This window comes from Podarcis bocagei (assembly GCF_964188305.1).
Source record: "Podarcis bocagei genome assembly, chromosome: 7".
Taxonomy (NCBI): Eukaryota; Metazoa; Chordata; class Lepidosauria; order Squamata; family Lacertidae; genus Podarcis; species Podarcis bocagei.
Window position 1 is genome coordinate 92,360,617 of NC_138132.1, and position 15,740 is coordinate 92,376,356.

A 15,740-nucleotide genomic window follows, 5' to 3' on the forward strand; every position below is an offset into this window, starting at 1 on the left:
GTGTGCATTTGCAAGCCAGATCCTGAGACCTTGGGGTGCAAATGAAAGGTTTTTATTGGGTCCCAATGCATGCCCATGGACTGGGCTTAGCCAGCTGGACACATGTACCAAAGCAGGGTTAGAGAACCCTGTTCATCCACAAGCAGTTTTTAGGCTTGGGAGGAAAGCCTTTTCTTGGAGCCAAGAGAGAACTTTTTCCAAGCCAAATTACGGTGCAGGTAGGGGCATTTACCTCTGTGCTAAAGCTTCATGGAGAGCTATACCTGAAAACTGTTAACAAACGGATTTCTTCCTTTGATTTTCTATCCCACCCATATACAGATAGGTAGCCGTGTTGGTCTGCCATAGTCAAATTAAAAAAATTCCTTCCAGTAGCACCTTAAAGACCAACTAAGTTAGTTCTTGGTATGAGCTTTCGTGTGCATGCACACTTCTTCAGATACACTGAAACAGAAGTTGCCAGATCCTTCTATATAGTGAGAAGGTGGGGAGGGGTATTACTCAGAAGGGTGGTGGGAATGGGAATGGGAGTACAACGCATCATCAGAGATCTACAACCTCTCCTGGACAATGACAGTTCTCTTTCTCAAGCTCTGGGAGGACTAACTTAGTTGGTCTTTAAGGTGCTACTGGAAGAATTTTTTTATTTTATCCCACCCATAGTTCTTAATGCAAAAGCATTAAGAAACCCAAAGCCTGAAAATCATTCTGTCTTGTAGCGGGGGTGGGGAACCAGCTTCTGCCTGAGAATGACATTTCCTTCTGGACCATCTTCCAGGGCCACATGTCCACAGTGGTGGGCTGGGCCTGAGACACAAAGAGGCCAGAGCAAGGAATAGAAATGTTACCTCTGTACAGGCTCCATGCACAGTCTCTCTAACGCACACCCCCCCCCCACCTCAGCAGAAGTAAGGATCAGGGTGCAAGGACACATTCCAGGCGGGCAGAAACACTCCGGGAGAGCAAGAAGCAGCGCTAGGGAGAAGCGTGTTCTCGAATGAGCCCTGAGGGTCAGATGAGAGAGGTCTGGTCCCTGAGACAGAGTCTCCCCAAAATCTCATTTCTGGTGTGCCATCATTGCACAGAGCTGGAAGCAAAAAATGTGCCTGAAAGAACTGAAATCATCATGATGGATGAAATTTATGAGTTGCCTTTTATTTAACCAAAAGTACTGCAAAGCAATTTACAACAATGATTAAATAGCATTTATGTTAAAACTATAAAACAAAACAGAAAAATCTTTCAAATGTATTTTTAAAAGGCAGAATCAAAGCATCCCATCCACTAAAAGAGGCCATAGATCATTAAAAGCCAAAGTCCCGGCAGAAGAGAAATGATTACCGTATTCTGCGCCCCATAGGACGCTCCGGCCCATAGGACGCACCTAGTTTTTTTGGGGGGAATAAAGAAAAATAAAATTATTTTTCCCCCCCAGGTGCGGGGCTGGAAGAACCAGGTCAGGGAACAGCGGCCTCCCCACTGTCCCCCGAGCTTGTGGGGCTGGCTATGGGGAGAAGTGCGCTGATCCCGGGACTGCAGGCAGCTCTGCGCGGCCATCCAGAGCGGGGCGGGACTTCGCGCCCGGCTCCCGGTGGCTGCGCAGAGCTGCGCTGAGCCAGGGACTGCAGGCAGCTCTGCGCAACCCTCGGAGCCGGTCTCGGAGCAACCCTCGGTGCACACCGACCCCTCTCACTCTCCAGGCTTCAGCGAAAGCCTGCATTCGCCCCATAGGACGCACACACATTTCCCCTTCATTTTTGGAGGGGGAAAAGTGCGTCCTATAGGGTGAAAAATACGGTATATGGTCAGATAATTTGTTAGGTTGGAATTGTTTAATAAAAATATGTTTTTTAAAAAAGAAATGTTTTTCCCTGGTGCATATGGATGTGTAATTATGGGTTGATTGATAGAATTTATGTCCCTCTGTTCTACAAATATGTACTCAAAGTAGCTTTCAGAGTCCTAAAAGCAATACACAATAATGTGCCACATTACAATATCACATGATATATTTAAAAGCAGTGATACAAATTGCCATAGGGGCATTTCATGTTTCTTCATTCACTCACGTTTTCATCAAGTTGCTGCCCTGTGTTTTCCCCATTCTGCTTCCATTTCTCCTGCTTGCTTGGAAAGGCGAGCAGAGCAAGGCAGTTTCTCTCAGCTGTGAGGGACCTCAGTGCTGCAATTCCTCTTGTCTTGGCTTTGACGTGTGACAGATCAGGATGGTCCATCTATAGCCACTTGCCATACCATCACAAATACTTTTCTGGTTGGTGCCATTATAACACACACACACACACACTTTTTAAAATCAACACTTTAATTAGCACAAAAAATGGTTATTTAAAATGTAAAATTTGTGCAATTGCACTAAAATGAAAGAGAATTGTAATCCTATTTTTAAATATATGTATTTTAAACCCATTTAAACCCTTATATTTATCATTCTAGTGATGTGCGTGTTTCACATTTACTCTTAACATGCTAGTTAATTTTTTAAAAAATTGTACAAGTCCTGAAGAGTAATTGGGAAATAACATTTAAATAAGCATAAATTAGTACAGAAGGCTGATTCAAACATTATTTTTAAAGGTTGCTTCAGTGGTAGAGTCTCCTGACTTCAACATCTCAGGTAAGGCTGGGAAGATCCCACTTGGAGCGGACCTTGGGGCTCTTTGGTAGTGGGCGCCCTGAGCAAGGCCACAATTTGGTGCCCCCAAATGGATCTTCTCAGTGAGGGATCTTCTCAACTGTGCGCCCCCTTGGCTTGGCGCCCTGTATGGGGCAACCTCCCACACCGCCCTCAATTTATTGGTGTTGCCAATACCAATGGTCAGCTTAGGTATAAGGCAGCTGCTCTCTGTGGGATCATCCCCACTCTTTTTGTCCCAAAATCTCTTCCATTTGTCCCGTCAGGTTCCCTGGAAAACCCACTGTTTACCGCTGAATCGGAACAATTGTCAGTTTGCAGAAAACCTCACTGATGTTTGCTTTGATTCTGCAGTAGACTGGGACCATGACTGTCATCTAGTCCAGTCCCCTGCAATGCAGGAATCCCAGCTAATGTATCAATGACAGATGACCATCCAACCTCTGCTTGAAAACCTCCAAGGAAGGAGAGTCCATCACCTCTCGTGAGAGTCTGTTCCACCGCAGAACAGCTCTTACTGTCAGAAAGCTTTTCTGAATGTTATGTTGGAATCTTCTTTCTTGCAACTTGAAGCCATGGGTTCGAGTCCTACCCTCCAGAGCAGGAGAAACAAGCTTGTTCCCTCTTCCATATGGCAGCCCTTCAGGTATTTGAAGATGGCTCTCATATCTCCTCTCAGTCTCCTCTTCTTCAGGCTAAACATACCCACCTCCTTCAACCATTTCTCATAAGACTTGGTTTCCAGACCCTTGATTATCTTGGTCACCTTCCTCTACACACCTTCCAGCTTGTCAACATCCTTCTTAAATTGTGATGCCCAGAATTGGACCCAGTATTCCAGATGTGGTCTGACCAAGGAAGAATAGAGTGGGACTATGACTTCTCTTGACTGGGACACTAGAGACTTCTCTTGATGCAGCTTAGAATAGCATTAGCTTTTTTTTGCTGTTGCATCACACTGTTTACTCATGTTCAGCTTGTGGTCCACCAAGACCCCCAGATCCTTTTCACAGGTACTGCTAGTAAGCCAGGTGTCCCCCATCCTATATTTGGGCATCTGGTTCTTCCTGCCCAAGTGCAGAACTTTACATTTGTCCCTATTGAAATTCGTTTTGTTAGCTTGCACCTAGTTCTCCAACCTGTTAAAGTAATTTTGAATTCTGATTTTGTTTTCTGCAGCATTAGCTACCCCTCCCTTCTTTTTAAGCTCCCCCCCCCCTTTGTTGTTGCCATTTCTGTGTAAATCTATCCTTTGGAAGGTGTATGCAAATATGAGGCACAGTGGTGTTTTGTGCCTGCTTGGCAAGGCCAGGCCCCCATTTGCATGGCCCATGGCTGGGCTGAGTGGAGCTCCACTTCTTCCACAATGGTAAGATTGACGTTTGCTTTCTGCCCAGGTATTTTAGGGTTGGTGTTCGGGAGAGCTTTCTGCTGGGAATCTGGGTCAGCTAAAAGTGAGTCCAACTGTGTGGCTTGTGGGGACTTATTTTTAAAAATGGCAAACTGATAGAGAAATGTGGTAAACAGAAGATTTGAAAAATGAGAAAATGAAATCGACATTCCTAGATGTTACCAAAGCCTAATAAAAATTGTGGTAACCATCTTTACGCTTCTTGTTTCAGAGAAGCTGTCTTCTTTGGGAATAAAATGTCATATGCAGTTGGTGGTGGTCCTCTGCCCCTCAGTTGTCAGGGGACTGGAACTGTGACTGATTTCATGTCACATCTGTTAAACACTGAGGACTGGCAGCTGCCACTATAATGGGTGGAGAGTATGTGGAAGAAGGACGTGCACATTGCAAGGTCTGCCCAGGCTGGGCAGGAATATAAGGCAGGAATATATCATGTGAACTCTTTGTAGAGGTGTGTTACAGACTGTGGGATTCATATGACTGGGTCAGGCCAATCCACAGTTGCTTCTGTATTGCTTTTTACTGCAGGATTGTTATCCTTTGTTCACTCACGTTTTACAGAGCATCCGCGCAACGTTGTCATCACATCATTGCATTCCAGTGTTGTCTGTGTTGTCCTCCTGGGCTTTTTGAGACTTGGTTATTTGTGTTGTCTGTGCGCTTAAAAATGCAACTCTGACATAAGTGTGTACTGGAACTATTTTGGGAGGGGGGTGTTAAATTCCTGGTTTCTTTCCAATATTTCTTTTCTCTTTTTTCCCATTAAAGCAAAACTGTACTATTTTAGAAGGTGGTATAGAAGGGACAATTAAACACTTGAGTTGCTGAACCTCAAGGCAAGCATCCCCATAAGCACCACACCTCCAAAATACTGTAGTCTCTATTGGGCCACCTTCACCCTGCACCAAACACCCTCAATATTCTGTAGCTTTTTAATGTGAGTCCTTATATGCATCAATCACTACTTAGTTTCCAAGGGACGCGGGTGGCGCTGTGGGTTAGACCACTGAGCCTAGGACTTGCCGATCAGAAGGTCGGCTGTTCAAATCCCTGCGACGGGGTGAGCTCCCATCTTTCGGTCCCAGCTCCTGCCCACCTAGCAGTTCGAAAGCACATCAAAGTGTGCTTCCGGCGGGAAAGTAAACGGCGTTTCCATGCGCTGCTCTGGTTCACCAGAAGCGGCTTTGTCATGCTGGCCACATGACCTGGAAGCTCCCTCGGCCAATAAAGCGAGATGAGCGCTGCAATCCCAGAGTCGGTCACGACTGGACCTAATGGTCAGGGGTCCCTTTACCTTTACCTTTATTTTGTTTCCAAACAGTTTGGCTCCATACTACCCAAGGGGATTCTTGATTAACAAATATAAGAGGAAGATTTTAATTTTGTTTTCTCTCTATAACTTCCTTTCCTTCTTTTTGCAGAACATATTTGGGAAGAATAAGACTCCGTGAGCAACCTTTTATTGACTTGTGGCTTATAATCAACTGCAAGCAGAAAAGTGGGCTTAGAATCATAGAGCCATAGAATCGTAGAATGGCAGAGATGGAAGCATAGGTGTAGCCAGGAATTGTGTTGGGGTAGAACTGAGCTATCTGCTACGTGATTGGTCACTTAGTTACGTATTTTTATTTATTTATTTGATGGGGGGGGGAGCTCTTGCCATCAGAAACTTTCCCCTCACATTTAGTCAGAATCTCCTTTCATGTAATTTGAATCCATTTGTTTGGGTCCCACTCTGGAGCAGCAAAAAACCCAAGCTTATTCTATTCAGTATGGCAGTCCTTCAGATATTTCATTAAGGTTATTATATCACTTCTCTTATCCATGCTAAGCAAACCCGCCTCCCTCAACCATTCCCCATAAAGCTTGGTTTCCAGACCCTTGATCATCTTAGTCACCCTCCTATGCACACCTTACAGCTTGTCAATATCCTTCTTAAACTGTAGAAATGGGCACAGTATTCCAGGTGTTGTCTGACCAAGGAAGAATAGAGTGGGACTATGGCTTTCCTTGCTTTGGACATTATACATATGTTGTTGCAGCCCAGAATTGCATTAGCATTTTTTTGCTGCTGCAATCACACTGATGACTCATGTTAAGCTTGTGGTCCACCCAAACCCCTAGATCCTTTTCACATGTGCTACAGGCAGTCCAGGTGTCCCCCATCTTACATTTGTGCACCTGGTTCTTCCTGCCTAAGTGCAGAACCTGACATTTGTCCCTGTTGAAATTCATTTTATTAGTTTTGACTCAGTTCTTTACTTTGGTAAGATCCTCTTGAACCTGGTTCTATCTTAGCTAGGTACCCCTCCGAGTTTAGTGTCATCTTCAGATCTGATGAGCATCCCCTTAATTCCTTCATTCAAGTCATATCCAAAGATGCTGAGCAACACTGGGCCTGTGGAAGCCCATTTGTCCTTTTTCCCTCTTCATCCTTTATTTCACTATCACCAGGTTGGGCACTGTTTTCCTTTAGGAAGAAGACAGAGGCAGGTACAGGTTGAACAGTTCTGCCTTCTCTCGGTCATCCAACAGCATTTCTCTGTCTTCTCCACGCAGAGGGGCTACCACTTGCTTGCTCTTCCTCTTACTTCAAACATAGTCGAAGAAACCTTTTTATTATCTTGAACCTCCTTGCAAGCTTGAGCTTGTTCTGAGTTTTAGCCCACCTGACCTTTATCTTTATCAACGACTTGGATGATGGACTCAAGGGCATCCTGATCAAATTTGCAGATGACACCAAACTGGGAGGGGTGGCTAACACCCCAGAGGACAGGATCACACTTCAAAACGACCTTGACAAATTAGAGAACTGGGCAAAAACAAACAAGATGAATTTTAACAGGGAGAAATGTAAAGTATTGCACTTGGGGAGGGGGGAAATGAGAGGCACAAATACAAGATGGGTGACACCTGGCTTGAGAGCAGTACATGTGAAAAGGATCTAGGAGTCTTGGTTGACCACAAACTTGACATGAGCCAACAGTGTGACGCGGCAGCTAAAAATGCCAATGCAATTCTGGGCTGCATCAATAGGAGTATAGCATCTAGATCAAGGGAAGTAATAGTGCCACTGTATTCTGCTCTGGTCAGACCTCACCTGGAGTACTGTGTCCAGTTCTGGGCACCACAATTCAAGAAGGACACTGACAAACTGGAACGTGTCCAGAGGAGGGCAACCAAAATGGTCCAAGGCCTGGAAACGATGTCTTATGAGGAACAACTAAGGGAGCTGGGCATGTTTAGCCTGGAGAAGAGGAGGTTAAGGGGTGATATGATAGCCATGTTCAAATATATAAAAGGATGTCACATAGAGGAGGGAGAAAGGTTGTGCAGTGTGTGTGTCCAGCTACACTCAGCTTTTCATTTCCTCTGTCCAGTGGTACCTCAGGTTTCATAGGCTTCAGGTTACATGCGCTTCAGGTAACAGACTCCACTAACCCAGAAATAGTACCTCGGGTTAAGAACTTTGCTTCAGGATGAGAACAGAAATCGTGCTTTGGCAGTGCGGCGGCAGCAGGAGGCCCCATTAGCTAAAGTGGTGCTTCACGTTAAGAACAGTTTCATGTTAAGTACGGACCTCCGGAACAAATTAAGTACTTAACCCGAGGTACCACTGTATAATGAATCCCAAGAGGACGTTGTCACTTTCTCCCAAGGTTCCCACTACTTCCACCTCATTGATCAGTTCTTAGCTGTTAATAAGGTCCAAAATAGTTGACCCCCTTGCTGCTTTTTCCACCTTCTAGGAAATGAAATAGTGACTGGAGGGTTCACTCTTCAGTGTGTGGAATAAGGGTTAAGGTATAATTGTGATAAAGAGATTGGTATTCTTGTCCTCTTTCCCCCCTTCTTCTTTTCTTTTTCTTTTCTCTCTTTTTTCTTCTCTTCTTTTGTTTCTTTTCTATCTTTCTCTCTTAGATCAGCCTGGCTTTTGTTGTATTTTATCTTGAAAACTTTCAATAGAAATTGATTCTTAAGAAAAACACATTGTCCGTCCCCAGAGGATTATACAAGGCACAGAGGTTCTTCCATAGACAGTTTGCTGGGGAAAGGAGGAGGGTCCTGAGGGAAGACTATGTCTAATGCACTGCTACAGAGCATCTCTAGCAGATACTTGTTCAGTCCTTTTTGGACACAACTACCCAGAGCCAAGTGGAAGAGGAACAGGGAGATTGCCATCTTGTCTCATGATGCTTCTGAATGTCTAATTTTGTTCCTGCCCTTCTTAAAAGGTCCAGAGTCCCACCTGTGCCTCCCAAGCGACCAGGTAAGCAGTGGAGTACATAACACAGGGATGCCTGTGTTGCGTTCATCACAAAGAAGTGGGGTGTGCGTGTCCCCTTTTAACTCTCAGCCCCTTAACAAACTTCAGCTCCCAGAAATCTTTGGGGAAGCCATGGCTGTGTATCATAATGCTTTAAACATTTGGTGCAAATGTGACCTTAGAATATAAGGAAGCCTCCAAAACTCCTTTATTGCGGTGTCCTTAAGTCCCTGGGCACAAAGGCCATCAGCCCCTTTGAGCTGAGCTGCCCAGTTATGCTTTCAGTGGTGTTTTCCAAAGCCTTGAGAGACTGAATCTGTTTATTAATATGAAAGTTTTAAATGGTACCTTATGATTCTTGTTGATTTTGTTGCTGATGTCTGTTTTTTTGGGAAACACTTTGTGGGAAGTTTTGATAAAAACATGGCTGAGCCAAAGCCCTTTGTGTGTTTCAGAGAAACAGCTGCAGGGGGTAAGTATTCTGCACCACCAGCCAACTCCCAGCACTATCCCTGCCATCTTAACCCCAGAGCCCTCTTGACGTCTGCTCCCTAATGCCAGCGTCGCCCCTAGATAGCCCCCCAGGGCAGACCATCTTTATGTTCAAGTGAACCTGAATTTCTCTACTTGCTTCCCCCTTTTCCTTGGGGAGGGGGTTGTGTGTGTACTTGCCACCCAGTCATAGCAAAGGCAAAGCCCAGTGTTTTTCTACCGCTTTCTATGGATAGCTCTCAATTCTGCCTTGGGAGAGATTGAGAAAAATCTATGGAAACCAGCCCAATGGTTGTGTGTCCACTCCCCCTGAATCCGGGGAACTATTGTTTGTTAACGATGCCAGGATTGTAGCTCTATTAGTGTTAAACTACAGTTCCCAACATTCTCTGAGGGAAAGAAGGCACTTTCAATGCGTGCTGCACACTCTCAGGTGGATGCCCTCTGGACCTGGCTATTTGCTGGCTTCGATTTTGTTCATAAGCGGTTTCTTTTGTGGCTGCTCCCTAGCCTTCCATGACTGCAACACAGCCTGGACCACCGAATATTTGAGAGCTTCTGCCTTCCATTCTTGTAGGTTCCCAGTGATACTCAAGAGGAGGAGGAAGACAATCTGTATACATATGAAGTGCCCCCAAGTAAAGGACAGAGCAAGCAAATGGTTCCAGCGCTTGCAGAGAACATATATCTTGGTAAGTTGGGATGGGTGGGTAAGACTCTGGAAACGGGACTCTCCAGAGTATGGGGGGGGGGGAGGATGTGATTTAGTTTACATTGATAGGCAAGCCTGCCTATTTTGAACTTTCTGAAATAATATGTGAACCAAAGCACAGCCCTCCTGAAATATACTCAGAGTCGCAAAGTGATTTCATGCTCTTTATTCAGCTCATAGTGGTGAGGAGGAATGAATGAATGTCACCTCACAGTATCTGCTTTATATACATTATTTACACAATGGGCTGCACATGATTGGCTAATTCCGGAATTCTACTGTAAGCCAATCAGGTTGTGGATTCACTTCTATCTGGAGCAGGATTGGGTGGTTCCTGCCAACCAATCATACATCATACTGCTGCATTGTTCTAGGACCAATCAGACTGCTGCATTTTGGATCCTATTGTTCTAGGACCAATCAGACTGCATTTTGGATCCTATTGTTCTAGGACCAATCAGACTGCTGCAGTTTGGATCCTATTCAACTCAGTACATAACACCTCCTTTGAAGGCAGCAGTTCAATGCAGTTCTCCAGCCAAGTAATGTGCATAAAAAATGCATATACTGGGGCAAAGTGTCCACAAAATTGCACATACTGGTGGAAATAGCATACAAAAGGGCATATAAGGGGAAATGGCTTTGCAAAAAATGTGTTTATCAGGCAGAATTGCAAACAAAGCTGGGGTGGACTAGATGATCCTCGGGTCTACAATTCTATATTAGGAGCAATTAAAAATGAAACGTTGCTGGATTTTTATGAGGACTTTTTAAAAAATGGCAGACTGATGTGGGAATGTGGAGAAATAAACTTAAGAGTGGAAAAATGAGGAAACAGAATTAATTGAGAGATTCCCCCATCCATACTCTGGAGCCATCATCACAACCAGCAAAGTTCCCTGTGCCATTTTGATTAAAAAACTGGTTAATTGCAGGTTAAATGACAGTACTGCCAGGTAGGCTTATTCCAAGTTGGAAAACTGTACGCAGAGAGTGCTCATCAGTGAATCTTAACAGTGTGTCCGTAGGTGACTGTGGAGGCCAATTCTGGATCCACACATCCTTTCACAGTGGGGACATAGGTTTTCAGGCGGGAGTTGATCATGGCGAGGGTTTGCCAAGCATGCCTTCCTCTTCACACACCTCTTCCCCTTTCTTCCTGAGTTTGAGCATCTTCAAAGTCCATGACACCTTTGGTAAAGGCTGTTCTCCAACTGGAGCGCTCGAGGGCAGTGTTTCCCAGTTGTCAGTGTTTATACTACTTTTTTTTTAGATTTGCCTTGAGAAAGTCTTTAAACCTCTTTTGTTGACCTTCAGCATTACACTTTCCGTTTTTAAGTTCAGAATAGAGTAGTTGCTTTGGAAGATGATAATCAGGCATCCAAACAACATGACCAGTCCAACGAAGTTGATGTTGAAGAATCACTGCTTTGACACTGGTGGTCTTTGCTTTCTCCAGTACACTGGCATTAGGATTCTTAACAAATGTGCAAATGACGCACAACTGCTTTGCAGATGGTTGGGGGCATGGAGGGGAAGGGCTGAAGGAACTGGATGTGGACAGCCTAGAGAAGAGAGAGCTAAGAGGGCACAATGATGTCACAAGTATCTGCCTGTCACACAGAAGAGAGCGAGGACTTCTTCTCTTCTGCCACCCAGAGGGCAGAACTAGATGGGTTTGAGCTGCAGGTGGATTTTGGCTGAACATTAGAATAACTTTCTTGACAATAAGGATAGGGGACAGTTCAGTTCAGTTCATATCTATAAAAAAGCCCACCTAATTTGAACTTTCCTAAACTCTATGCAGACAGGAACACAGCCATTCGAAATTGCAGTTGTCCAGCCAAGTAACAAATACATACACTGGGATTAAGTTTCCATAAAAATGCATATATTTGTGAAAATGATGTAGAAAAATGTATTATATTAGGGGAAATTGCATTGCAAAATGTGCATATTAGGCAAAAGTACATAAAAACATGTGTTTATGAGGAGAAAATTGTACTAAATAGCTAATGAATTTTCATGAGGATCCAAAATAGCAATAATTACAAACTGATGCAGAAATGTAGAGAACTGAATAGAAGAGTAGAAAACTGAGAAACTGAAAGAAACTGAAATTGGCAGATTTGCCCATCGCTACTTGATAAGAAGATCTGTTTGTCAATGGGATCAGTTACCTAGATGGGTCGAGGTCTCCCTCATTGGAGGTCTTTAAGCAGAAGCTGCACAGGTGTCTGCTGAAGAAGCTCTGTCTCTGGAATACCTGCCTTGAGCAAGGTGACTGCAATCACCTGCAAGCCGCCCCCCCCCCCTGGATTCTAGAGGGAAGAGGGTGGGTGGGTGGAGTGAGCCATGTTGACCAGGAAGAGAAAGGGGAGAAGTGAAAGGTGCTTGTGGGGGCACAAGAGTTATAGCTCCCTCTCAGGTTGTCTCTCTGTCCTTAGATCGCCCGGCCTTGAGGCGCTTCTCTGAGCCACACAACCTCCTCCAGCCCAAGTCCCTTCCGGTGAGTGATGTGCTGCTTGCACAGGCGGGACAGCTGTGCTCTCCAGACAGCCAAGCATCATCTCTCTGGCTAACTTGCAGGGCATTAAAACTGCAGGGAGAAATTGTATGTTCATTTTCCTACTTTTTATAAGCTTTGTTAAGAAATGAAATCTTTTGGATTTGGGATGTGTCCTTTTTTTTGAAAAGCAAAATTTCTTTTGCACAAGGGCTCAAGACACAAAAGGACCTTCTCCAGGTTGGTGTTTCTCTGCAGCACCATTGGCCCCAAAAACAGTTGCATTAGCGGTGGATTTATACTGGACCGTCCGCACTCCCTTCTGTTTTCTTAGTTGTTCTGTGTTGCTTCCCTGGTATTACTGCGTGGGTGTCCCTCCAGATGGCAAGAGAGCCCTATAAATATCAGGATAATACCCCACCGTAAATGCATGGCATGAAAAGTTACAGGGCATGTACTGACAGGATGCAAAACCGTATGTCTGTCCACTCCAAAATTTTCACAAGCACAAGCAGTGTTGAAAGCGGAATCTTGTCTAGCCCTACCAATACCACCAGGAGCAGAAATCATCACGAATACAGAATAAAAAGAATGTCTGGAGTGCCCCCATTTCAATGTGAAGCGCAATTCAGTTCTTTTTCATGCCTTGCAGTTCCTGTCCAAGCCTGGAGCAGATGGTGACGACTCCAGTGACGGGACATTCAACTTCCTGGCCATAGAAAGAGGTCAGAGGAAGGGGCTGGGCAGAGAAGGGGAGCAGGTGGAAGGGGGGATGATGCCTTCCTGGGGACTGAGGATGTCTGAAGAACCTGCGGGGCCAGGCCCATGGCCCATCTAGGCAGAGGGCCTTCTCGGTGGTGGCGCCCACCCTGTGGAACGCCCTCCCATCAGATGTCAAAGAAATAAACAACTATCTGACGTTTAGAAGACATCTGAAGGCAGCCCTGCTTAGGGAAGTTTTTAATGACTGATGTTTTAATGTATTTTTAATCTTTTGTTGGAAGCTGCCCAGAGTGGTTGGCGGAACCCAGCCAGATTAATAAATTATTATTATTATTATTATTATTATTATTATTATTATTATTATTAATTATTATTCCATTCTGTTCTCACAATGGTCAGCCAGATGGCCCAAAGGGAAACCAGCAGGCAGGATCCGAGCCCAAGAACGCTCTCCTCTCATGTAGAAGCATTGCTGGGGAGCCACCGGGACTCGTAGTCCATGAATCCTCCCAGTCCTCTTTGAAAGCCACCCAAGTTGGCGGCCACCACTGTGTCCTGTGGCAGGCAGTTCCATAGTTTACCTGTGCATTGTTCTTTTTTCTGTCCTGAATCTTCCAACGTTCAGTTTCATTGGATGTTCCTGAGTTCCAGCACCATGAGAGAGGGATATACACTCTCTCCACTTTCTTCAGGACATGCATAATTTTGTGTACTCCTCTCATGTCTCCTCTTGCTCACCTTTTCTCTGAACTTAAAAGTCCAAATTCTGCAACCTGCCCTCAAAGAGAAGTCGCTTCATCCCTTGAACATTTTCATTGCCGTTTTCTGAACCTTTTGAACTCTAAATCTCCATTTTGAGAAGAGGCGACCAGAACTGTGCACTGGACTCCAAGTGTGCTCTGGGGTTGTATAATCACATAAGCAGTTTTATTTTCAATTCCTTTTCCTATGGTCCTTGGCATGGAAATTGCCTTTTTCACAGCTGCTGCACACTGGGTCAACTTCTTCACTGAGCTATCCAGTACAGCCCTAAGGTCTTGTGATTATTATGGGGTGATTGTCATGTTTGGAAGCTGGCAAGGCAAAGAGTCTCGCTGTTTTTTCACCTGACCCTGGAAAAGTCAGGCTGGGCCAGTGGGGGTTGGGGAAAGCTGTGGCACCGCGAGAGACAGACAGGCTCAGAACATGAAGCACGAAGCAGGTCTGTGCCACTTTCCAGATTAAATATCTGAGTCCGAGGCTCTTCAACAAAGAGGAGGGAGCGCTTAATTTGTTTTATAGCAGCGAATGGACAAAGGCAGCATTGTTAGCATCCGTCTGTCTCGAGAGACAATGGAGTGTGCCGGGGGCGGGGGGTGAAATCAAACTGCTGCCTTAGCGGCACCAAATGGCCTGGCTGATGGGGTCCAAAGTGAAGGAGAGCAGGACGTTTGGCACCATCTTGGTTGCAGGAGTCGCTGGAAGGAGGCGTACAAGGCGCCATCCAACCCTCTTAGGGACTCCATCCAGATTTGAGTAGGGTTTAGTCCTTAGCCTTTACCTCTCCAAAAATATCCCGCAAGGCAGTGGAGGTTCAGGATCAGAGATTTTCTTCTCCTAGTTGGGTTTCCTTCCCAGGCGAATGAGCCCCACCTGCCCCTCACTTCCCTTCTTGACTGGTGGACTCCCTGTTGTTTTCATCTGCTCAATCTGCTGGAGCCTCTCTTTGCATGCATGGGATAGGCAGTCCCTAACTAGCCAAGGGTTTCAGACCCATCAGCTCCCCTCACCTGGTTTAGCCAGCCAGTGGAAGCCATTCCCTGGGATGTGGCTGCTGTCACCTGCTGACAGCTTCTAAAAGCCACAGGTGAGATCGGACTCAATTTCTTGACTTTAAGAAGGACTCAATTTCTTGACTTTAAGAAAGCCGACTTCATAAAACTTAGGGAAGTGCTGGGTGAGATCCCATGGACAGCAATACTAAAAGGAAAGGGAGTTCATGATGGCTGGGAGTTTGTTAAGAGGGAGATAGTAAAAGCACAACGTCAGGCAATACCAATGAGACGGAAACATGGAAGGTGCCTAAAGAAGCCAGGGTGGCTATCTAAAGAACTTTTAACTGAATTAAGATTAAAAAAGGATGTGTACCAAAAATGGAAAAGGGGGGAAACCACCAAAGAGGAATTCAAACAAATAGCCAGAACGTGTAGACACAAAGTCAGAAAAGCTAAAGCACAGAATGAACTCAGGCTTGCTAGAGAGGTTAAAAGCAACAAAAAAGGCTTTTATGGGTATGTTCGTAGCAAAAGGAAGAACAAAGAAACAGTGGGGTCACTCAGAGGAGAAGATGGTGAAATGCAAACAGGGGACACAGAAAGGGCTGAACTCCTCAATGCCTTCTTTGCCTCAGTCTTCTCCGATAAAGAAAACAATGCCCGACCTGAAGAATTTGGAGCAAATGATTCAGCAAAGGAAACACAGCCCAGAATAACTAAGGAGACAGTACAAGAATATTTGGCTAGTTTAGATGTATTCAAGTCTCCAGGGCCAGATGAACTGCATCCAAGAGTATTAAAAGAACTGGCAGATGTGATCTCAGAACCACTGGCAGTCATCTTCGAGAAATCCTGGAGAACAGGCGAAGTCCCGGCAGACTGGAGGAGGGCAAATGTTGTCCCTATTTTCAAAAAGGGGAAAAGAGAGGACCCAAATAATTACCGCCCAGTCAGTCTGACATCAATAGCAGGGAAGATTCTGGAGCAGATCATTAAGCAAACAGTCTGTGAGCACCTAGAAAGGAATGCTGTGATCACCGATAGTCAGCATGGATTTCTGAAAAATAAGTCATGTCAGACTAACCTGATCTCATTTTTTGACAGAATTACAAGCCTGGTAGATGAAGGGAACTCAGTGGATATAGCCTATCTTGATTTCAGCAAGGCATTTGACAAGGTGCCCCATGATATTCTTGTAAAGAAGCTGGTAAAATGCGGTCTT

General features: G+C 45.0%; 1 protein-coding gene across 6 annotated transcripts in view; it reads left to right on the top strand.

Moving 5' to 3' along the window:
* The first annotated feature begins 1,866 nt into the window (after window positions 1-1,866).
* LOC308590770 (SH2 domain-containing protein 6-like) overlaps window positions 1,867-15,740 on the top strand; it is a 29,449-nt gene continuing 15,575 nt past the window's right edge. For 4 of the 6 annotated variants that reach the window (XM_081200991.1, XM_081200992.1, XM_081200994.1 and 1 more), the window contains exons 1-6: window positions 5,282-5,511; window positions 8,300-8,334; window positions 8,787-8,803; window positions 9,401-9,515; window positions 11,983-12,044; window positions 12,694-12,766. In XM_081200991.1, the coding sequence (XP_081057117.1) occupies window positions 5,339-5,511; window positions 8,300-8,334; window positions 8,787-8,803; window positions 9,401-9,515; window positions 11,983-12,044; window positions 12,694-12,766 (475 nt within the window). In that variant the 5' untranslated portion in view covers window positions 5,282-5,338. Of the gene's footprint in view, window positions 4,108-5,281; window positions 5,512-8,299; window positions 8,335-8,786; window positions 8,804-9,400; window positions 9,516-11,982; window positions 12,045-12,693; window positions 12,767-15,740 lie in introns of those variants that run through there. The other 2 variants (XM_081200995.1, XM_081200996.1) reach the window with 2 other exon arrangements.